At 36.6% G+C, this 22,086-nt stretch overlaps 1 protein-coding gene across 2 annotated transcripts in view; it reads left to right on the top strand.

Moving 5' to 3' along the window:
* CYP7B1 (cytochrome P450 family 7 subfamily B member 1) overlaps positions 1–22,086 on the top strand; it is a 212,383-nt gene that overhangs the window by 184,367 nt on the left and 5,930 nt on the right. Inside the window, exons 5-6 of one of the 2 annotated variants that reach the window (XM_017870793.1) lie at positions 9,719–9,894; positions 17,332–18,122. In XM_017870793.1, the coding sequence (XP_017726282.1) occupies positions 9,719–9,894; positions 17,332–17,619 (464 nt within the window). In that variant the 3' untranslated portion in view covers positions 17,620–18,122. Of the gene's footprint in view, positions 1–9,718; positions 9,895–17,331; positions 18,123–22,086 lie in introns of those variants that run through there. The other variant, XM_017870794.1, reaches the window with a different exon arrangement.

The raw sequence follows: 22,086 nt of genomic DNA on the forward strand, positions 1-22,086 counted from the left end.
CAATGAGTTATTCTCTATTCTTTCTGTATTGACATTTCATCCTGCAGTATCCTTTAGGGTACAATATTCCAAGTTTCTTTGGACAAATGCAGGAACAAATGTTCACATATTTCTGTTTATTCCTTTGACAATGTAGGCAAGCATTTTAGTCTATATTGGTCTCAATTTTTTATCTTTTAAATATGTTCCGGGTTCTTTAATGGGAACTTTCAGGAGCAAAAGTCCTCCCAGGTTTGGTCAGTGTTCACCATCAGTGGCCATTGAAGAAAATGGCCCAAGTGTTCTAGAGATTGTTCTCACTTCTTAGGCTAAGGCCCATTGAGACAATGCCAGAAAGCATGCCTTATACTGGCAGTCAGTTAGGAAAAATGTGTTGCCCTGTAGTTTGTGTCTTTAGCATAGGTTATCAAATACATTTTATATTTTCTTTAAAAAAAAAATCTTGACATTACTAAAATACAAATGCTCTTTAATTTTTCTTTGCAGAATTATTGGGGAACAAATACAGAACATTTGTGTAAATTTTGGGTAGGTGCTCCACTTGGATACACAGTACTTTCTGGCATATTTATAATTTCTGTGAAGATCTAGGTTGCATTTCCCATATATTCAAGCAGTTTCCCTTGCATTTTATGAATAAGATGACACATATTGGGAAGTAAGGCAAATACACTAAAAGGAATATGTGTTTGTGTTCTGTATAGTTATTACTCTTAAAAAAAAGTAGTTGTAATTCATTCACTCTTTTACTTTCAACTTTTGCTATTAAAAAATCATTTTAAATTTCAGTATTAAAGTGGAAACATTTAAATTTATTAGACTAGAAGAAATGGCAGATTCCAGAGTTATAATTTGAGTCCATTTAAGCCCATAGCTAGAGCTAGAGATTTTCACTGTTGTATCCCTCATAAATTTACAAGTCTCCTGTCATTGACAAATGAATAAAAACAACAAAAATCACAAGCAAGTTTAGATCCACCTGGATAAAGGCAGTACCTTCAGCAGCCTGGATGGTTCATCACGACCTCGGTTACCAGCAGAGGCCAGTGTTGTTCATTACGAGAATTTAAAATGATGGGGCCGACTGTGACCTAGAAAATAATGTGTATTTTTTTTCTTTCAAAAGATAGAAGGTTTATGCAGATCAGAGCAAACTTATATGTGAATTAGTTACATAACAAATAACCTCTGCAGATAGTCATAGCTCAGTTGTATTTCTCCGTATTGAAAGAGCATGAACTATATGTGCAAAGGCAAGACGTACACAAATATTTACCATGTGCCATGTGGTATGTGTGTATGTGCTTATCCTTCTTGTCTTCTTTAGGAAACAGTTCTATGTAGTTTAAATGCAATGTCTTAAAAAAATTAAACTTTTATCATTATAAGAGGAAAAAAGATAACAATGACAAAATGATTGCTGTACTTTTTCCAGGAGGTAGGATTTTGGCACTATTACAGCAAAGAGAAAAGACATTCTTCTTTTTACAGAAATTTTGCATGTCAGCACACTTTGATTATAAAGCAGGGTTGAGAAGGAACTGCCAAAGTCTGTTTAAGTAATTTAAAGCAATCATCTGCTGTAAGAGGTTATGATAGATCTGTCCTTTTTTCAATGCTCTTGACAATCTCTCTTTAAAACTATTGTCCTCTTATTTTAGGCAAAGAAAACAACTCTATGTTTTTTCTATATTTATGTATCTTGTTAAGATTCTGCTTATCATGACCTCAGTAAAACATTTTACCTGTTAATAATTAGTTAAGATCTCTATAATTACATTTAAATGGAAATTTAAAATAAGTTGGTAGATATGAGGTTTCAGTAACTATTACTTGGCGCTTAAATCTCAATAGGAAAAAATTGCTGATAGAGTGGAAGTTTGAGAAACTCTGAGAGAAAAGTAAGAATTTTTCAATTATCCCAGAAAAAATCTGGGGTGGAGTTAGTATTTAGAACTGCAGGTTTTAGATATAGGAAAAAGAAAAGTATAAAAGATAATTCAGAAAGACAAAGATAAGAAAAAAAGATAATGCAAGGAGTAAAAGCTCTCAAAATTGGAATTTTGATAAATCAGTTGCAAATAAGCTTGATGAATACCACTTCTTAATGGTTTATTTGAATAACAGATAAATAACTTAGTATAATGGTACACGGTATAGACTCAATAAATGTTATCTGTTGTTATCACCAAAATGGCATTTAACCTCTGCGATGTCCCTATGTAGTTTATATTGTTTTCTTCATTTGCAATTATTTATGAACATCATGCTCAAGTCTACCTTACCTCATAGGAGCGCTCTTTTGATGACTCACCAGTGAAAAGAGCAAATATACTCTAGAATGTCAAGGTATATTAAAACTGTCACATGGCTCAGGTGAATTGCAGACACCTAATGTTGTTCAGTGACATATTCTCAAATTGAGAAAAGTTGCAAACATGGTCCAGTTGCGGGATATTAAAGTAAAGGGAGATGCCTTAAAACTGGAACTGGGCAAAAACTGTAATACTTTTTTAAAAAGAATATTATAAATTATAACTCTGGAAGTATGAGCTTGCAGTGAGTCCACATCGAAATTTGATGAAAGATTTGAAGCCAATTGTGAGTAGTTGGTGTGGGACGGGAATACAGAAAGGAAAATACTAAGGTCCTTTAATGACAAATAATAATGATCATTAGATGCAATCCATGTTAAATATATTAACGATTTCAATATTCCAGAGCAATCTTATAGACATTGTTTCATGTCATCATCACCAGGATACTCTGGAGGACAGTGACAGCTATAATTTTGTCACTTTTACAGATGGGAAAATTCTCAGGGTGCTAAATACCTCATCTAAGATCGTGGAGGTGATAAAGAAGAAAGGCAGGTCTTTAACTCGGGTTTTCTGACCATACCCATGCTTTTCCCCTCAGGTCTGTTGGATACCAGAGTCCTTGAGATCTTTTTTCATTATCCCAGCTGACAGGGGAGAGGAATTCTTTTTATCTCAGTTCTACAAAGTCAGGCATGATGTGCATGTGGGCAAGATCAGGCAGCATGGGCCAGAGGATCATACAGTTCGCTGAATTTTTAGCTTCAAGATAAGATATTCTGAATGATAATATTAATAATTATTTGAATATGTGCCTGCCACTGTGTTGTTTTATGTATAATAGGTTGTTTAATTGTCAAGTATTTTTATTCAATTATTGAATAATGAGGTTCAGAAACATGACTTAACGCACACAAGTCATACAGCTAGATAGTGGCAGAACCAGAAGTTGATGCCAGATCTAACTTTAATGCCTACCTATAATGACTGTCACATCAGAAAAAAATGTTCTAGAAATGGACTGGAGACCTTGACCACTATTTTTTACAAGATATGTATTACTGATTCTCAAATGCAGTTGGGTTTAAGGGTAAGGATAGAACTAGAGGTTCACATTAGAATCTTGTGTGTATTTTTTTAATATAAATGAACTTTTTGTTTTGGAATAGTTTCAGATTTATAGAAAATTACAAAATAATAGAGAGCATTCCTGTGTACCCCCCACACAGTTTCCCTTATGAACATTTTACATTAGTGTGGTATATTTGTAAAGATTATGGGTGTTATTTTGAAAAAGCTCATTCGAATATTATAAAATAATTGTGTATTTGAAAGCTTAAAAGTTTACATAATTCAGACAATAGTGAAGTTTAACAACATCCTCTCTTCTGATGAGGATTTACAGAAGATATAACTTTAGGAACTTCTAACTGGAGGAAATGGGGGAAGGATATTCTACAAAGAGGTACATCAGAAACTCAGGGATGTAAATAGTGAAAATTTTCTATCTAATATAAGGGAACAGCAGTTAAAAGTGAAAAATATTGATTTTGATGTTCATCAGATTTTCAGCTCAGCACAAAGCTAAGGTGGTTAGATAATATAATGAATGCTGGAAACAGAATGTGAAAGGATTGAAAAACAACTTTAATGAAAATGCAAATTATTGTATTTAGATCTAAATATCAACTTTGTAAGAATAGGATGAGAAACGTGACTCAGCAGAAAAGGGTTTAAAGCAATGATTCTCAGCCTTGATTGCTCATTGGAACCACCTGGGAGGCTTTAAACACGTTGCATACCTTGCCCTACCCTTAGAGATTCTGATTGCATTGGTCTGGGGTGCAGGCTGATGGCTTTAAAAGCTCCCTAGGTGATTCTAATGTGCAGCCAAGATTCAAAGCCTCTAATTGAAAGGTTTTAGTTAATGCAGTGGTTCTGATTCCATTAGACAGGAATGGGGCATTTAGTTTTTAAACAATCCCAGGTGATTCTAATGGGCATCCAGGGTTGCTGATAATCTCTGGGATATCAGAAAATTTAAAACAATAGTGATATTATTTCAAAAATCTCTTGCTCATCTGCTCCCAGGAAATAGTAGTAGAAGCATGGTGTCTAGGGACAGAAATTAATAATTCTCTACTTTTCCAACTAAAATAGTACACACCTAGTTGTGCCAAGTCTTAAGAGGCAGATTGACTAATTGAATTCATCCAGCATGGCAAAGGCTAAACAATGTATCATCTCTGACACACAATTAGAAAATGGCATGATAGTTGTCTTTACATACTTTGAAACGGTTGTTATGTGGAAGAATGATTAGACTTTTTTAGCCTGTGTGTTTTATAAAGGGTGGAAATTAAAAGGAGGAAAATTTCACCTCAATATGAAAAATAGCTTTCTACTAAATGCTAGAATAGCGTTCAGTAGAAAGCTACTGAATGCTGCCATTGGAGTTATCCAGTTAGAAAATGTGTAGTATGCCGGGCGCGGTGGCTCAATTGCGTGGGCGCGTGATGGCTCAAGCCTGTAATTCCCGCACTTTGGGAGGCCAAGACGGGTGATCCGGAGGTCAGGAATCGAGACCATCCTGCTAACACCGTGAAACGCCGTTCTACTAAAAATAATGTAGAAAAAAGGAACTAGCGGAGCGAGGTGGCGGGCCACCTGTAGTCCAGCTACTCGGGAGGCTGAGGGGCAGTGAGGGAATGGCGTAAACTCGGGGAGGCGGAGCTTGCCAGTGAGCGGATCCGGCACTGCACTCCGCCTGGGCCAATAGAGCGAGACTCCGTCTCAAAAAAAAAAAAAAAAAAAAAAAAAAAAGTGTAGTATCAAATTACAAAGGAGTAGATTTTAAGTGTTCTCACCACAAATAACTGATCAGTATGTGAGGTAATTGCATATGTTAATTATTTGACTTAACCATTCCAGAATGTATGTGTATTTCCAAACATCAACTTGTACACCATAAATATATCCAATTTTTATTTGTCAATTAAATAAATAAATAAAAGCAACTGTGCAATATCTTCAGTAGGATCTTGGGAGCATTCCTGTTTATATGTATCTTCCAACTTTGAAGTACCTAGATTGCATTGCCTATGAAGTCCAAGTCCATGTGCTGTGTTCCTTTTTCACACCAGCAACAGTGGCTCAGTGGTCCGAGCAGAGTTGGGCCTTAATAAACATTTATGGAATATATGAATGCTGAATTTACATGTCTGTGTTTTATCTGTGAACCAAAGACTGTGTCTGAGATGCAGAGTGAAGATAGGCATTTGTAACAATTCAGATTTATTTTTAACCTTACTTAAGATATACAATTGTTGAGCCAAAGATTAATTATTTTGCCTCAAATTATATGATTATCACAATTTCCTATTTAACTTCTCAACTGTCTTGAAGACAGTTATGTAAAAATGCACACACACACACACACACACACATCATGAGCTTCACTCCATTCCATCATACCTTCCAGGGCACACCATCTCCATATCCAACCCCTCTCCCACTTTTACAACCACCTTCTCTTTAAGATCACCCAGTGTTCAGCCCCAGTGACTGCAGCAGGGCCTAGCTGTTCATTTCACTCCATCCATTGCTGCTATCCTCTGATCACCATGACTAATCAAATGGCATGCCAGCCTGCACCAATCATTAAGATGACCCAAATTAACAGCCTGGCCATGTCACAGTACATTCATTCCACGTATACAGACAGGGCCTAAGCGTGAGGCAGAAACCCAGATATGCTTATTTGTTTTTGCATTGTAACATGCATTATTGATTGTCATGAGCTGCTTTAGTGCTTTAAATCTGCAAATGAGAATCATCCGTCCCTTATTAGAGCCAGAATTGAGAACTGAGAGCAAAAGAGAACATGTATATGCCTTTTTTAACCATAATTTTTTATTTGTTATTTTCCTTCACAGTTGTGTTGTAAAAGATTTTAGCTCAAGACATTCCCTGGCATCTCACTTAGAAGGGATACTTAATCAAAATAGTTTTGTATCCTGAAAAGAGAAAGAAGTCTTCCCTAGCCAGGTGAAGAATGCAGTGCATGCTCTGAATTGTGAGATCGTATAGGGAATTTTGTAATCCAATTTCCTAGCATATACCGGTCAGTAAAGCTCAGTTCTTAACAACTCACAGACAGCCTTATCGTAATCACAGTTGCAGTTGTTGGCACCTTGTGGTGCCTGGTGTAAATTTTATCTCAAAATATTTGCATTCTTGATGGCCATTTTTCGATAATGCATTCTAATGATTAGAGTCCTATTACCTGCTAAATGTTAGTATAAATTAACAATCCATTATACACAATAAGTTTTATAAAACATTTACAGATAGAGATCATCTTTAATTAAAATTAACTTCCATATGAAAGCCAAGTGCATTAATGACTCACAATGACCTTTTATTACCTGCAGTCCCCTGTTTTGGCTGGATGATTGACAGCTTGCTGTTTGGCTACCATGTTGAATTTCAGCTGACAAGACTTTTCATTTTAACTCAATTTGCCCGCCTATCACAAGCTGGTGGCAGGCCAGACCCAAGTCACCCAGCTTTGCCTCAGCAGCTTGCTCTAGTTCTCATTAGTACGCATTTATTCAGTGGAAATTGGAAGACAAATGCTTGAAGGCATGTGAACTAAGTATAGCAAATTAGGTTTAAAGACTGAATATTTATAAGTATATGGAAAGTTTTTTTTTAATTCTAGAGCGAATTGAGAACTGAGTGCTAGCTTTGGTATAAAAGAAATTAAGATAGAAGGGGGAAGATTCTAAGAATAACAATACTATAAGCTTTTTCTTTCCATTTTGGAAACATGTAAAATCTCTCTGACAACACCTTATCAAATAAAAACCTGGCTTCTCTTTCATGGAGTGCTTGCACAAAGAAGTTTAGCACCTCATGTGTGAGAAGGGGGAAAAAATGAGGGTCATGTTCATTTGTTGCTTGGTTATCCCTTGGTATGTTTTAAATTGCCTTGTTTGTTCGGCACTAGCACAGAAACAGATGTTGCTCTACCGTGCAGGATAATTTACTGTACCTCCTGGTGCAGCATGGAAGTCCTCCCAGGGCCCAGCTGGTCTGTCAGTGGCACTGGCTGGTGTCTGCTCAACTATGACAACTACAAGTAGAGGCTGCAATTTTTTTTATTGTGCAGTTGTCATTCTTCTCAACGTATAGCTCTGCCTGCATTTGTACTGGGGCTGGTGGAAAAGCTGCTGGCTTTTGTGTCTGGATGTTATTCTGCAGAGCCATGTAAGCTCTACTCTCCATTGTTGATAATAACGCAACTCATTACTTTTGTCGTCTAATGATTATCGGCATGATCGCTCAGAGCGAGAGCCAACCTCATCTTGCACACATAACTGGTACTGGAAGGTAAAACAGATTTGTCACTTATGATCTGACCGCTAAGCCACACTTTGCGCTCCATTATTGTGATTAACTTCTACATAAGATATGCTTGCCCAATTGTCATTTGTGATACTGCGGTGGGCGCAAGCTGCCATACTTCCCGAGAGCACATCAGCCAATCAGATTTGACCATGTTATTCGGACTGTTACATGCCTGCTCTGTCACAGCAGCCATCCCACAATTATTTTGCTTTTGTGTTTCTTCTTCCCACACCCCTACTGGACTTGTTGGGTGAACAGCATTGCTACATATGTCAGCTACCATTTCACACCACAAGCTAAAATGATGCTGTGCTATTGTTGCTCTGACAGAGCCAGCAGCAGTACATGGGAGGCCGACCCTTGCTTTTCACCACAGAGACGTTGGTCCTTAGTGCCCTGCCAGCTGAAATCCATCGTGTCAGGTGCCTTGTGGCTATCTACAGTAGAGCCCATGTTCCAAAACCAAAGTTCTTTTCTGGCCTCATCACCAACAAACCGATTTGACTCTGCCTGATTATAATAACGAAGGCAGTCCAAGAGAATATGCACTGCCTCACTGTACGTCACATTGAATCACCACACTGGCCACACAAAGCTGACCGCAGCCTCATTTCTTTAGACAAATGCATGCTTAAGGAAAAACCTCTTGGGAGAAAGCACCCAAAGCTACTTGATAGCCTTATGCAGGCTGTGCATAGATTTAAATTTTACTGAAATAACATTTATTTTTATTTTTGGCTGATGCAAGCCCTCACGGATGGGCCTGCCTTTAATAATCTAATAATTGAGTACTCTGTGTTTCAGAGCTTTACCGAACACTGAGAAACTGGGCTGTGTGTGTGTGTGTGTGTGTGTGTGTGTGTGTGTGATTTCTAAATTGCAAGTCATAAACACGACCATTTGTTATCATATCAAGGGGCAAAAAACTCCATTTGGGGCTTTTTTTTCACATTGCTGATTAGAGAGAATCAAGCTTTATATTCTAGGACCCATTCACGCTGGTGGAAACATAGTCAGTTTTGATTATGAAGGGAGAGATGCAGACCTAGACAGGAGCTACATGCTGATATGCATGCTATCAGAATGATTTATGCAAATTATGCATATTATTCCCAAAGGAATTCCTCCTCAAACTGCCAGGATAAATTGCCGGAAATTAGCCATAAAATCTGTCGTGCTAGGAGCAAAAGGTGAAGGCCACTGGGAAAGCAAGGACATTTGGCTTCTGGAATCTTCCAGGATATGATGATGCCTGTTATTCTCCCTGGATGCTGAGGAAAATGTGATTTTCTTCTGAATCCTCTAAAAATGTTTTCCTTTTGAAAATTTTGCAGCAAATGTTGACTCACATTTTATTTACAGCTAGCATAAAAGAAATTAAGTGTAAAGCTGTCTCAGAAAGCACTACTACAATTACTTTACTATTAACTGCCTAAGTGGTTATTAAATGGCTAAGCCTGGCTTTAAAGCATCACAGTTCTAAAGGTTTGTGGAATGACTCACCAGCTGTGTGTTTTAACTGGGATATGGTTTTAATTTCAAACATGTATACCCATAACACAACATTCCTCTCCAGCAGGATCATCCTCTCCTACAAAATCTTAATGACTTTCTGCCCAGGTACAGGCATGATTTAAGTGTGGAATGACTTAAGTGTGGAATGACTTACAGGAATGACTTAAGTGTGGGGGAGTGTACATGTAGTTTCTGTGTGTTTCAGAAGGAGGGGGCATTGTGTGAATGACAGGTACAACACTGATACCTTCTACCTGTGAGATGCCCCTAAGCCTTGCTGGAACCAGACCACCGCTCCTGCTCACATCCTGTGCAAAGCCACCCTTGGCTCCCTCTTGGTGCTCAATGTATGTAATGAAGAAACAGTTTCCTTTTCAATCAACGCTATTAGTAATGAGCTTTTATTGCAAACTGAGAGCACTTTTCAGGAACAGCCCTATCTTAATAAGCTATCATTTTTTTTTTTCCTTCAGAAAGCACCATTTTTGAAGCTTTACGACTGTCCTCATATTCAACCACCATTCGTTTTGTTGAGGAGGATTTGACTCTCAGTGCAGAGACCGGCGACTACTGTGTGCGAAAGGGAGACTTGGTTGCCATCTTTCCTCCAATCCTACATGGTGACCCTGAAATCTTTGAAGCTCCAGAGGTAAGTAAACATCAAGCCTATAATTGCTACTTCTTAGATCCTTCAGGCACATTCCTCTTCCATCCCTATCTCTTCCTTTTGCCACTTTGTTCCAGAAGGTGTTTGAGACAGCTTGATGGCTTCTGTTTTTCCTCCTAATAAGAAAGCTTTCCTCTTTGCTGAAGTGTTCCCTAAGGATATCTTTGAAAGGTTTCATGATCTATAAAGAGAAATATAGTGATGAGACTAAATGCTAGTTGCTTCAAATGAAATGGACATTGCGCCTTGGCCACTATTACATTTTGGCCAAAATTGTATTTTGCTTGGTGGAGAATTATTGAAAACCATGGAGTGCTAGCTATTGACAGGTGGCTTAGAGAGTAAATGATGATAACTATTTTGCTAAGTGTTTCCAAAGTAAGGTTGACTGTTCCAAAGTCAGATAGTATCATTGCTGTAGTTAGGCCCATATACTTTTCCACCTCTTACAAAAGGTATGTGCCCCTTCTTGATCAATTAGTATGGCATTATGAACTTGAGATTGTAAAGCTGCTGCTCACAGGTGAAGCTCTGAGGGTAATTGTGTCATCTCCTTGTGTTTTTTTCTGAAGCTGGAGTTAATGAATATCAAAGACTGGAAATTAATCCACCCTGGTTCATCCCTTAATACCACTACAGAGATTCACCACCTGCATGCAAATTGAATGCAGTCCTATTCTGCCTGTGTTTTTCAGGAAGTAATGTTGCTGCAGCAGTTTTTGTGTGTAAAATGCCTTTTTTTCAAAGGGAAACTTTGCTGCTCTTTTTGAGCAATTCATAGCTGGACCACCTCTAAATCTAGTTGCTAAGATAGATGTTTTGCATCCAGGCTGAAATATGATATTGTTGAATTTTGAAAATTAACAAGAAGAGAGCAGATTCAAATACAGTTAGAAAATTTGCATTTATTTCAGCAGCAAAGGTGAATGACTTAAGTGTGGGGGAGTGTACATGTAGTTTCTGTGTGTTTCAGAAGGAGGGGCACTGTGTGAATGACAATAACAAATAGTTTGTAGAGTATTAGCAAGTGAAGGAACATTCTGCAAACAACAAGCTTTATCTCCACTTTTGTAAACATCAAAGTACAAAATTATATACATAAATAGATATTCAATAAACAGGGCAAATGAATAGCCAATATCCAATATCTGGAAAATATTTTAATTTTATTTTATCTATAATTATGCATTTATTTAACTTCAACTTACTATTTTCATTATGTGATTATTCCACTAGTCATTAAGTTTATTATTCATATCATGATGGTAAAATTAACATTAGTGTTATCAGGAAACAAAATGTTTACCAGATTACCACTGTCTTTATATCACTATGCTTTGGACTCCTCTTATTTCCTACCCTCATGATGGAAAATACCTTGATTTAGACTTTTAGGAACTTAAAACTCAAAGTTAAAAATCGAAAGTATGCTAATTTATATTTTTTTCTTTTAGAATACTCAATAGCAATGCCCAAACTTTACATAATAAATCAAATAGTAATCAGAAGGGCTTGCCTCATACAAAATCTGTGGCAGAACAAAATTGCAATATTGTGAATACTGATTTAGCATCATTAGAGTAGCTTTAACTTGAGTTGATGAACGCTCTCTATCATTTACTAGATATAACATTAGCCAATTATGCCTGACTAATTTTAAAATAAACTAGCTAATTTATTGTCACACCATTGTTTCCTTGAAATTAGTTGGAGAATGCTGATAATTCCTGGCACAGAAAAAAAAATGATATAGCCCAGAACCAGTTTTATAGAATTTGGGAAGGTCTTATTCATTCTATAAACATTTTCTGAGTGACTACCACTCTCAGACATATCGATTATTCCTTTGGTTCTTAACAACTTCATATGGCAATAAGTAGATGCTATAGATGTCCTTAAAATAGATGCCCATCCCAAGCCACCGTATACTGACAGTAAAGAAAAGCAGATAGTTCTAGAAAAGTCTACCATGAGCCATTTGTTGCTGAGAGCATGGTTCAGGAGCTCATCAGAGACACATTCATCACTACCTGCCTTTTGTATCCAACACACCTTGAATGAGAAGACCAAGCCTCAGATGTTGATTACAGGCAATAGGTGTTAGGCCAAAAACATAAGGAAGGCAGATACAGGGATAATTATTCCTGGAAGACAGAGAGACAAAAGTCTCAGCAGAACATAGATTCTCCCAGCCCAACAAGGCATAGTTTCAGAATTTCCAAACTCCAAAAGACTCTAAAATTTGGCATTCCAAAGACAGGCCATTTTCTTCCATCATACTTGAGAGCTATTGGATCTGCATCTCCCTATTCCTGGAATGCCCCTCCTTATTTGTGTACCCAGCAGGCTGCAAATTACTCCATAGGAATCACCTAATCACCTCTTCATTGACAGTGTGCCTGATTTCCACCTCGTTCCTCAGAGAATTTGCCATTGCTCACACTCTGGCCTGTGTGTACCCTTGTGGTGGGGTATAAAACACAGTATTTTGCAATTATTTATTTGCTTGTCCTTGCTTCCATATGCTGTAAGCTCTAGAAGAGGAAGGACTATGTCATTCCCATCTCCGTATTATCAGTGTCTAGCACACAGGAGGCTGTACACATAAGGTGAATAAATAAGGGGATGCTTGGATAGATAAATGTACTTAAAGTGAAAATATGCTTCAGTTATAATTTTAAATCAGGACAGATACTGCACATTAGCATATGTACTGGGCCTAAATAGATCAAATAAAGAAGTGATTTGTGTATAAATATAGCAATAGTATTGGGAGTGTTAAGTACTGTGGCAAAAGGAGATGCCAGGAGACATCTAAATAGGACCACTGGCTACTTCTGAACTAGCCCTCAGCACTTGCAAGCATTTAGACCTAGTTTGGTGAAGTCATTTTGATTTTTTATTTAAAAGAACCTGAAAAAATAGACTTTTGGGTGAAGGTCTGAATTTTTAAATATTTGGAAAAATGAAATTTAAAATACAATATGGGATAAATAAAAGGTGTTTTGGGACTCAATTGATCCTATAAGCTGCCAACATGTAACCTCTATATTAGGAATTATTCTTTCCCTGAATATTGGTTGCTTAACTTATTGTAATGTTAGCCATTCAGGTGGCTCAGTAGTAAATAGTGATGATTTCTTTTCAGCCACACAAGATACAGAACTGGAGCTATATAGAAGCTCCATAGAGAAGACCAAATCTAAATCTGTTCATTGGCTTTCCTAGGTCCAGAGGTGCTGAGGGATAAAGGAAGACCTGGTGACATTGTGGGGCTCATAGGGAGAAAAGATCAGACATTTCAGGTGGCAATGCATTATATAACCATGTAGGTAAAGAAACATGGTGAAATAACAATGTAATTCCAAAGCCTTTGGAATATCCCCCAAAAGCTCTGAAGATGAAAGATCTTCTTTGTTTAACCTAATGCAATTTTACCCTATCTACCTCTTAGAGTTGTAGAGATAATAAAATGATTAATAAATTTGAAAGCCCTTGAAAAAATTCTAAATCACTAAAAGAATTGTGGTACCAATTATTATTTTGATTATTGCCACTGTTCTTAGAATGACATGACAGATGAGGAAGTACTCTCAATAATTTTTTATCTGTATTGCCAAATGGAATAGAGATTGTGCAACTAGTAGTCTTAAAGGAAACAAACATATATCAATTATTTACTACCTAGAAATCACTTTGATGGGTATAGTGAGTGACAAAGAAATAAAAAGGCCCCTTCCCCTACAAGCTTGCTGTATAAGGACTCACATAGCTAATTTCTCACAGTCAGGTGCTTCCTATTGAGAAAAGGTTTTTGCCATACCAACAAATTCGCAATTCTACTTACCATATTGGAACTATCAGTGTGCTAGTAAAACAGGGCTCTGAGCCCTGATTTGTAGTGTTTGTCAATTTTCATGGTATAAACTACCCCCTTGGCCAATTTCATATTACTAATGTGAAGACCCTAAACACAGAGTCAGGAAGAGATATGCACACTCTGACAAGCTGGTCAAACTGTCTGCAGCACACTGACAATTTGAACCCAAGTCATGAAAATAAAAAGGGACTTCTGTACTCTGCCATCTTGCCTCCAGGGGCAACAGTGTAGCCCCTTAGCCATCCATTCAGAACACTGACCTTTTTTTATTATGAGAAAATCATATCTTTTGTCTAATTTATATTCCCATACCCAAAATTATGAATTGAGTGGATTCAAGACATGATCCTATTGTGTGTCACCTACTTCAGCAAGACCATGTTTTATGCCTTGTAACTTCAATGCTTTACATACAGGAAGTGCTCCAAAAAAATCTGTTGAACTGAACTAAACATAGTATTTGGAGAACACAAATTAGGGTGTTATGCAATCTTCCTTTGTCACGAATACCAAAATCTTTTCTCTATCCAGAAAATTGTGTCCTCTATCCAAACTTGATTTCTAGCGCTTCAATATTATGCAATTTTCTACTATTTGTAAACACTGAATATTCATCGACTCATCATACTCTACATATTTATTTACTCATTCAATATCTATGTTTTCTTCAAAAGCTTGAAAATGGTTTTTAAAATATACTTTTTTTCTCATGTATTTATTCATTAATTCAACAAACATATATGGAACCTCTACTGTGGGAATAGCATTGTGTTGAAGGCTTTACACATACAGAGATAAATAAGAAAATATGATAGCTCCAAACTCCTGGGATTTCTTGGCTCTGCCATCTCCTGAGGGTTAGCTCTGTCTTTAGCTTGGTAGCAGTTCCAGACATCATAGTCACACATGATGAGGTCCAGAGGAGGAAAGATAATCAACCATTTCTTTTTGTTTTATTTTCTTCACAAAAAGGGGACTTCTCCTAGATGTCCCCATAGACTTTTCCCTTGTAGCACTGACCAGACTGTTTCACAATTCTATCCCAAACCAGTCAGGGACCCAAACAGTGTGATTACCAAGATTAGTGCCTAGACACATTTTATCCAGAAGAACAATGTTGAGGGGTCAACTGCAACAATCATTAGAGGAACAATGGGGAACTTCCATGTCTTATACCTTCTCTTGTGATTTTTCTATTCTCATCCATTTCATTGACTCTCTTTAATTGTGAAGCACCATGCTTGTTATGGTCACTGTAAAGAATTTCAATCAGCTTGATGAATTCCAAGTTTAAGTTTTTCCAAATGAATGGATACATCTTGAGCTTCCTGTACGTTTGTTCTGTGTCACTGTGACCCCAGAATCTCAGTGGTGAGACTATTATACTCCTTCCCTTTTCAGCTAAAACAAAACTATATCCCTAGCAGCTGACACAGGCCCTTCTTAACACTGGTTCTTGCTTAGGTTTTCCATGCCTAGGCAATAGGGCAAATTGCAAATAAATTTTAACTCAAAAATATATTTATGCTCCTGCGCCCTTTGAACTTGGTGGTGGTCGCAGAGCTAAAGACAGCGGGCATTTCCATTTTAGTTTCATAAAATAAACAACTGAATAGGAATTTCTAAGATGCTTACTATGAGAAAATTGAATAGCATGTCACGGAAACTAGAGGGATGATGTTACTTGTTGAGTAGAAATTTGAGGGCACTGAATATAAACACTAGCTGAAGGTCATGGGTTAGGAACACTCGGCTCCGGCATCATGTGGTGGCCATGGGCCTCTCGGAGGTTAGCACATTCATTTTCACAAAGAGGAACCTGAAAACCATGGTGATTGGTGATTTCTGGCTTACGTATGATATCAAGACACTAAAAAGTCATAATCCAAGCTAAGTTTTCATTTTGCATTTGCTGGCTTAACTAGTGGGGCTACAGTGAGAGGCTTCCTAACAAATCATATCATAGCAAAGCTCACTTAAACTGATTTGGGTTAGGCAGGGAGCTCTTGGATAGAGGGCCAGTCTCCTCAGATTGGTCAGCATGAAGGAGGAAGCAGCAGGACTAAGCTCAGGCAAGCAGGCCTGAGTCCCAGGAATGGAAGAAGTTCACCAGGAGAGAGTTACATTTAGTAACTTTTTCTCCAGTGACCCTGTATGTCAACAAAGGGTGTCTTTGTTCATTCAGCATTGATTAGATACTGTTTGGATACATCCCAGAACTATGGTGAAATACGCATTTTAAAGGGCTCAAAATATTTATCAGAAATTTAGCAGTTATAAAAATGCAGATAAATTTTGCCATTATCATTGCATCCACTTGCAAGTTGGAAGGAAATGGGAACTACTTAGAATTTTTCTAAGCTCAAATACTGTTCAAAATAAGTATTCTACATAAATGAGGACAAACCCAATACTTTTAAAGGAAATGGTTCACTGTCCTTAACAACACTGGCTTTGAGTGAGAAAATTAAATCATTTGTGATGAATTCAGAATCTATCCACATATTGCAAGGTTTTCACCTTAACCTGAAATGCTTTGGATCTGACCTACTTTTTTGCATTTGACTTCATGTAGTTCATATCAAAGTTGATTGTGAGCAGGTCTAATGTTAATGAGCACCAACTACAGGAAATACTTGGTCGTTTCCATGCAAACCACAGACATTAATTTAATCAATGGCTTAATTCACCATAGGCTTAAATAAGGTCATTCAGTCCCCTCTAAGAAATTCAAGTGAGAGTTGAACCATAACCCTTTGGCAGCAAGGCAAAATTAAGAGGGCAGGCCCAACACCCTAGATAAAGCAGTCCCATGATTTCCGGTAACAAAGTAATATAACTTATTTATGAAAACACATCAGAAACACCTGTCACCCTAGAGTAAACCCAAAAAGAGCTGATTTTAATAGAACTTTCATAGAAGAAATTAACTACAACATCAAAAAACAAACAAGATTGATTTTGTGGCTTAGCTCCTCTCTAGTGTTTTACCTGAATCTTATTATTTTATATTTGTTTAATCCAAACATCAGCACTGGATCCTAAACTCATAGTTTTCATCTATCAGTAGTTGGTGGGGAAGGGATAAGAGAAATTCAAATTAGGAATCCACAGTTACGCACCTCCTGTGGCTAGTTAGGATTCATCAGACCCGGGTAACAATGGCGGTCTCACGGGAGCCCTTGCCTTCTAACCAACATTGGTATAATCAAGTGCGCATATGTCAGGACGCGCCTTAGGGAGCAAAAATAGAGATATTGACACTATACTTGGGAAGCTCAGCTTAGGAGAAAAATATCAGTGGAGAAAAAAAGTCATACAGCTTTTCATATTTCACTTTGATATGGTGGAAGTAATTTCCTAGTAATACTTGAGTTTTTTGAAAGTTCATACTTAATTTGCACCCAGTCAACTTTTCTGGTGTTCACCTGATTAAAAGGAGCTTTTAAGACAGGCAGAGAGAGCTAGCAACTTTGTGGACTTGAACTCAAACTATCTCATGTAAAATGTTAATTTTAGCACTGTATTCTTCTTTACAGGAGTTTAGATATGATCGTTTTATAGAAGATGGTAAGAAGAAAACCACCTTTTTCAAAAGAGGGAAAAAGCTGAAGTGTTACCTAATGCCATTTGGAACTGGAACCAGCAAATGTCCAGGCCGATTTTTTGCACTTATGGAAATAAAGCAGTTGTTGGTTATACTTTTAACTTATTTCGATTTAGAAATAATTGATGATAAACCCATAGGACTAAACTACAACCGCTTGTTGTTTGGTATTCAGTATCCAGATTCTGATGTTTTATTTAGATACAAAGTGAAATCTTAGAGAAGCTAAAAGGACAGAAAAGAAATCTATCAAAATTACCCTAAACATCCTAAGCTCATCCATTTCTTTTTAATTTCTGCCAATGTAATTGCTTTATTTGTTTAAAAAGTGTTAATTTCTATTTGATCTGATATCAATCCAGTTTGTCCTTAGTCACAAAGCCTATCATAATATAAAACAGGATGGTAGCATGAAAATGGACATCAAAATCAACTTAAGGGTAAGCTCAAAACAGCGTTGTGGGTTTTTTTTAGTTTCTCCTTGTGATTTTTACCTGTTATAATAAATGTACCTTCACACCAATAGATTGGGCACTGTGGAATTTAAGTCACTCAAATTACTCTCTAATATGTAAAATTACACTTTGAACTACTAGAAAATTGTGCTGGAAATGGACACAGTCTAACAAATTCCAAATTCTCACAGAAGAAGGAAATTAAATTTCCGTGAGTTGCACTGGATGAAAATGTTCCCTTCAAGTATAATATCAATAATACCTATATTTCCAGGATATGTGTGCATTAAATGAGTTTTGCGGTAGATTAAATGCTTCAACTTCACTTCAGTATTTAATCATGCTTAAATGTTCCTCATTACTTTGTATACTGTGGCTCGATAGAACAAAATTTCTTGTCATTTAAGACCTTTTATGTCCAAGTTAGATACTGATAAGATTTAATGTATAAGAAAACACAGAACCTATTATATATTCAGAAATTGCCCTAGACATTAGTATTAGGTTTATTATGGGAGCAAATGTTGAAATAATTACAGCATTGATTATTGCATTTGGCTTTAGTATAAACTATAAAGGTTATGCAAATATTGCAATTAATCCTTTCCTAAATGCTTCCATGTATATAAACTGAGAAGCTAGATGTAGTATTTGGTTTTGATGTCTCACCTTTTGGATTTGGAGTTCATGTGTTCTATTTTGAATTACAACATCATGTTATGCAGTGTAATTTCATATGACACATGCAGCATTGTGGTGTGAATAATTCAAAGACTTTTTTTTTTTCAATTGAGACAGTATCTGACTGTGTTGCCCAGGCTGGTCTCAAATCCTGAGCTGAAGTGATCCTCCCGCCTTGGTCCTTTGGGAACGTGGACTACAGGCATGTACCACCAAGCCCAGTCATTCAAAGATTCTGATATCAGAGTACCATATGATTGGCATCTGACATAAATGGTGATGCAATATATAAGCAGGCAAGGCAGGTAATAAAGTCCAGTTAATTCATGCTTCATTAATTGGAATTTCTAATATTTCAGAAATTTGCTACTGTTTTGAGAAAAGGAAACTGAAAAAATATTTACAAAATATTTATTTAGTAAATAAGACAGTATAGCATTTATTTTATCCTTCCTGAAGTACGTGTCCTGAATGTTCCTTCAGTGAAGGTCTGCTGGTGCAAATTCTATTTTCACTTGATTGAGGGTGTCTTTATTTTTACTCTCATTCTTGAAAGATGGTTTTGCTGGTTGCACAAATCGAGATTGACAGTTATTTCCTCACAACACTTTGAAGATATTGCCCGTTCTTAAGGCATCCATTCTTGTTACTGGGAGGATAGCCGTTAGTGAGTTTCATTACTCAATAGGTAGTCTGTCTCTTCTCTCTGACTACTTTAACGTGTCCTCTTTGTCTTTGATGTTCTTAGTTTCTTTCTGTTTCTCATGCTTGCATGTCCTGCTGCTTCTTGAGTCTGAGCATGGGTGTCTCCCATCAAGTATGGAATCTTCTCAGCCATTCTCTCTGTGAATATTACTGTTCTCCCACTCTATATTAGGTCCTCTCACTCTACCTACATCCTTCCATCTTTTCTCACCACACTTTGTATCTATAACTTGTGCTCCACATAATTTCTTCAGATGTCTCTTCCAGTTTCTTCTTTGAACAGGATGTCTAATCTTCTGTCCAACTCATCCATTGAATTTGTTTTTTCCTTCTTTTGGTTTTAACTTCAGGTTCATAGAGTTGAGTGATCATTCTCCTTATACTCTCTAGTTCATGATACACAATTATAGTTGGTTCTAACAAGGCCCCTCTGGCTTTATTTACTTATTCTGTTTTGTCCCTAATACCCACTTTCATACCCTTTCCTAATATCGTAGGCAAATATTCTAATATGTTTGATGCATGTCTTGGTATGTGTCTGTTTTCATGTAATATATATTATCTTGAGTACCTATTTTCTGCAAGTTATATACTTCCAAATTTTCTTATGAAGCTCTGTGATTTTAAAGATATATTCATATTTCTGTAGTATATAGATAGTATACAACTATATTTAATCTATTGCTTCTAACTGCTACATAGTATTCCATAATGTGCACACATTTTGTTTTGATAATCTAGTTACCCAGTGATGGACACTGTCAGTGGGACAGTTATTGTGGGAGAAAGGCCAAAGCAGAACTTAAAAGCTCTTCCGTCACCTATCCTCACACTACTGTGCCTAACCATCTCAGCCTTGGGCTGCTAAAAGCCTTGTCCCCAAGCCCCACCCATACACACACACATACACACACACACACACACACACACACATTTATTCTATGATAACTTTAATTCTCCCTCAGATGTTCTAAATTTATGTCCTGTCCTCAGAGCCATCCAATCCTCTCCATTCTGTAGGGTGTCCAAGGTTGATTTTGAGTCAGAGTGTCAGCCTCCAGCTTGTCAACCTTCATGTTTTCCATTCCACTGAGTTTGCTAAGTTCAATGATTACATTTTTCAGTTTTAGAATTCCCTTTTGTTCTTCATATGTGCTGGTATTTTTTATAATATCTTGTACCTTTGTTATAAACTCAACATACTTTTTCATTTCTTTAACTGCATGAAGCAAACATTTTAGATTCTATATCTGGTATTTCCAAATCATTAGTGTTTTGTGGATCTAATTCTGTAGTTTATGTATTTTTCTGTCTCTGTTACCTGGGATGGCTTGTTTACTGAGCCCATGTTCTTTGGATTTTTATCTCTGAAAAATCTTTAGACCTATATTTAAAGTTCATTTCTCAAGAGAGAATTTGTATGTGCATTTGTCAGACTGCTGATACTACTACCAAACTCAAATCACCTTAAAATTTCAGCTTGATTATCTGGGAGTGGGGAGTATTGTGGTTTCTAGCCCTAAATCAGGTAGAATATAACCCTATTATTAGGAATAGAAAGAAGACACATTTGGGGGTTCATTTGTTTATTTTTACACAGAGCTAAGATTGAGACAGGCAAATATACTGACAGTTTTGTTCTGTGGAGCAAAGTTTCTTTCTAGTTCACCTACTAAGGTGAACTAGAATGTTGTCTCTGCAAGTTCTTGGCTTTATGCAAAGGCCTTGGATTACACATACACACGCGCATGCGTGCGCACACACACACATACACACACACACACACCCTGGGCCCTACGCTTTAGTCCACCACAAAGCATAGTCTGTCCTTTTTGTACTTGGATATCTAGTTTGCCATGTTGCCTGAAGTGGAAGTTCTACCATATTTTTAAATTCAACTTAGTGGTACACTTTTGTGATGTTAAGGCAGAGAACACAGGAAATTATTCCATTCTGATTTCTGCTTATTTTATAATTGGAGATGTGTACAGGAATTTAGAAATGTAAAGTAAGAATAAATGAAATGGTTGAGAAAAGACTACATAAAAGGAATGAATAGTAGAACCAAAACTAAACATTGAGAGTAACAGTCTTAAATCCAGTAACTAAATAGTGTTTACAAATAGAAAAAAAAATGTCCTGGAGAAATCAGTTAAAATATGCAGATTCTGGCTGTGATATAACTGGCTTATTATTAAACAATTTCCCTCTCAGTGCTTCAATGTCCTCATTTGAAAAATAAAAATAATAAGGCCCTTTGACATCAGGGTTCATTATAAGGATTAAACACAGTAACATGTATGGATTTATGGGATAATGCAGTATACCAATGCAAAGTGTAATGAAGATACTTAAACAATGTTGTGCCTTTAAAAAATTGCTCTTATGTATTGTTAAAGGGAATCGTTTTTTATAGTCATTTGTTAATTCATTATTCATTTATTCAACCAAACATTTATTGAGCATTTTCTCTGTTCTAGATATGATTGATGCTAGACACTGGATTGCCTTTCCTCTTCAAGAACATACTATTTGTTAGGGAAAACAACACATAGGCAACCAATTTATTATAAATGCAGTTGTAAGTGATAAATTCATCTCTTTAAAACTATTTTAAAATTCTGATTTATCACTAGTTCTAACTAGCCTTTCATCAGTCATTCCAAAGTAATGGTCTGTAATAAGAATCACTATGTATAATTATACACAATAAAAATATATACAACAGGTATTTTGATAACATGATAAAGTAATTAAAACCAAATATAGTCATTGAGGCTCCAGAATATTTTAAAACTGTATTATGTATTGTAAAATCCCATCTTTTTTTTTTTTTTTTTTTTTTT

The sequence above is a fragment of the Rhinopithecus bieti genome, unplaced genomic scaffold (assembly GCF_001698545.2).
Source record: "Rhinopithecus bieti isolate Rb0 unplaced genomic scaffold, ASM169854v2 scaffold_5022, whole genome shotgun sequence".
In the NCBI taxonomy this organism is placed as follows: Eukaryota; Metazoa; Chordata; class Mammalia; order Primates; family Cercopithecidae; genus Rhinopithecus; species Rhinopithecus bieti.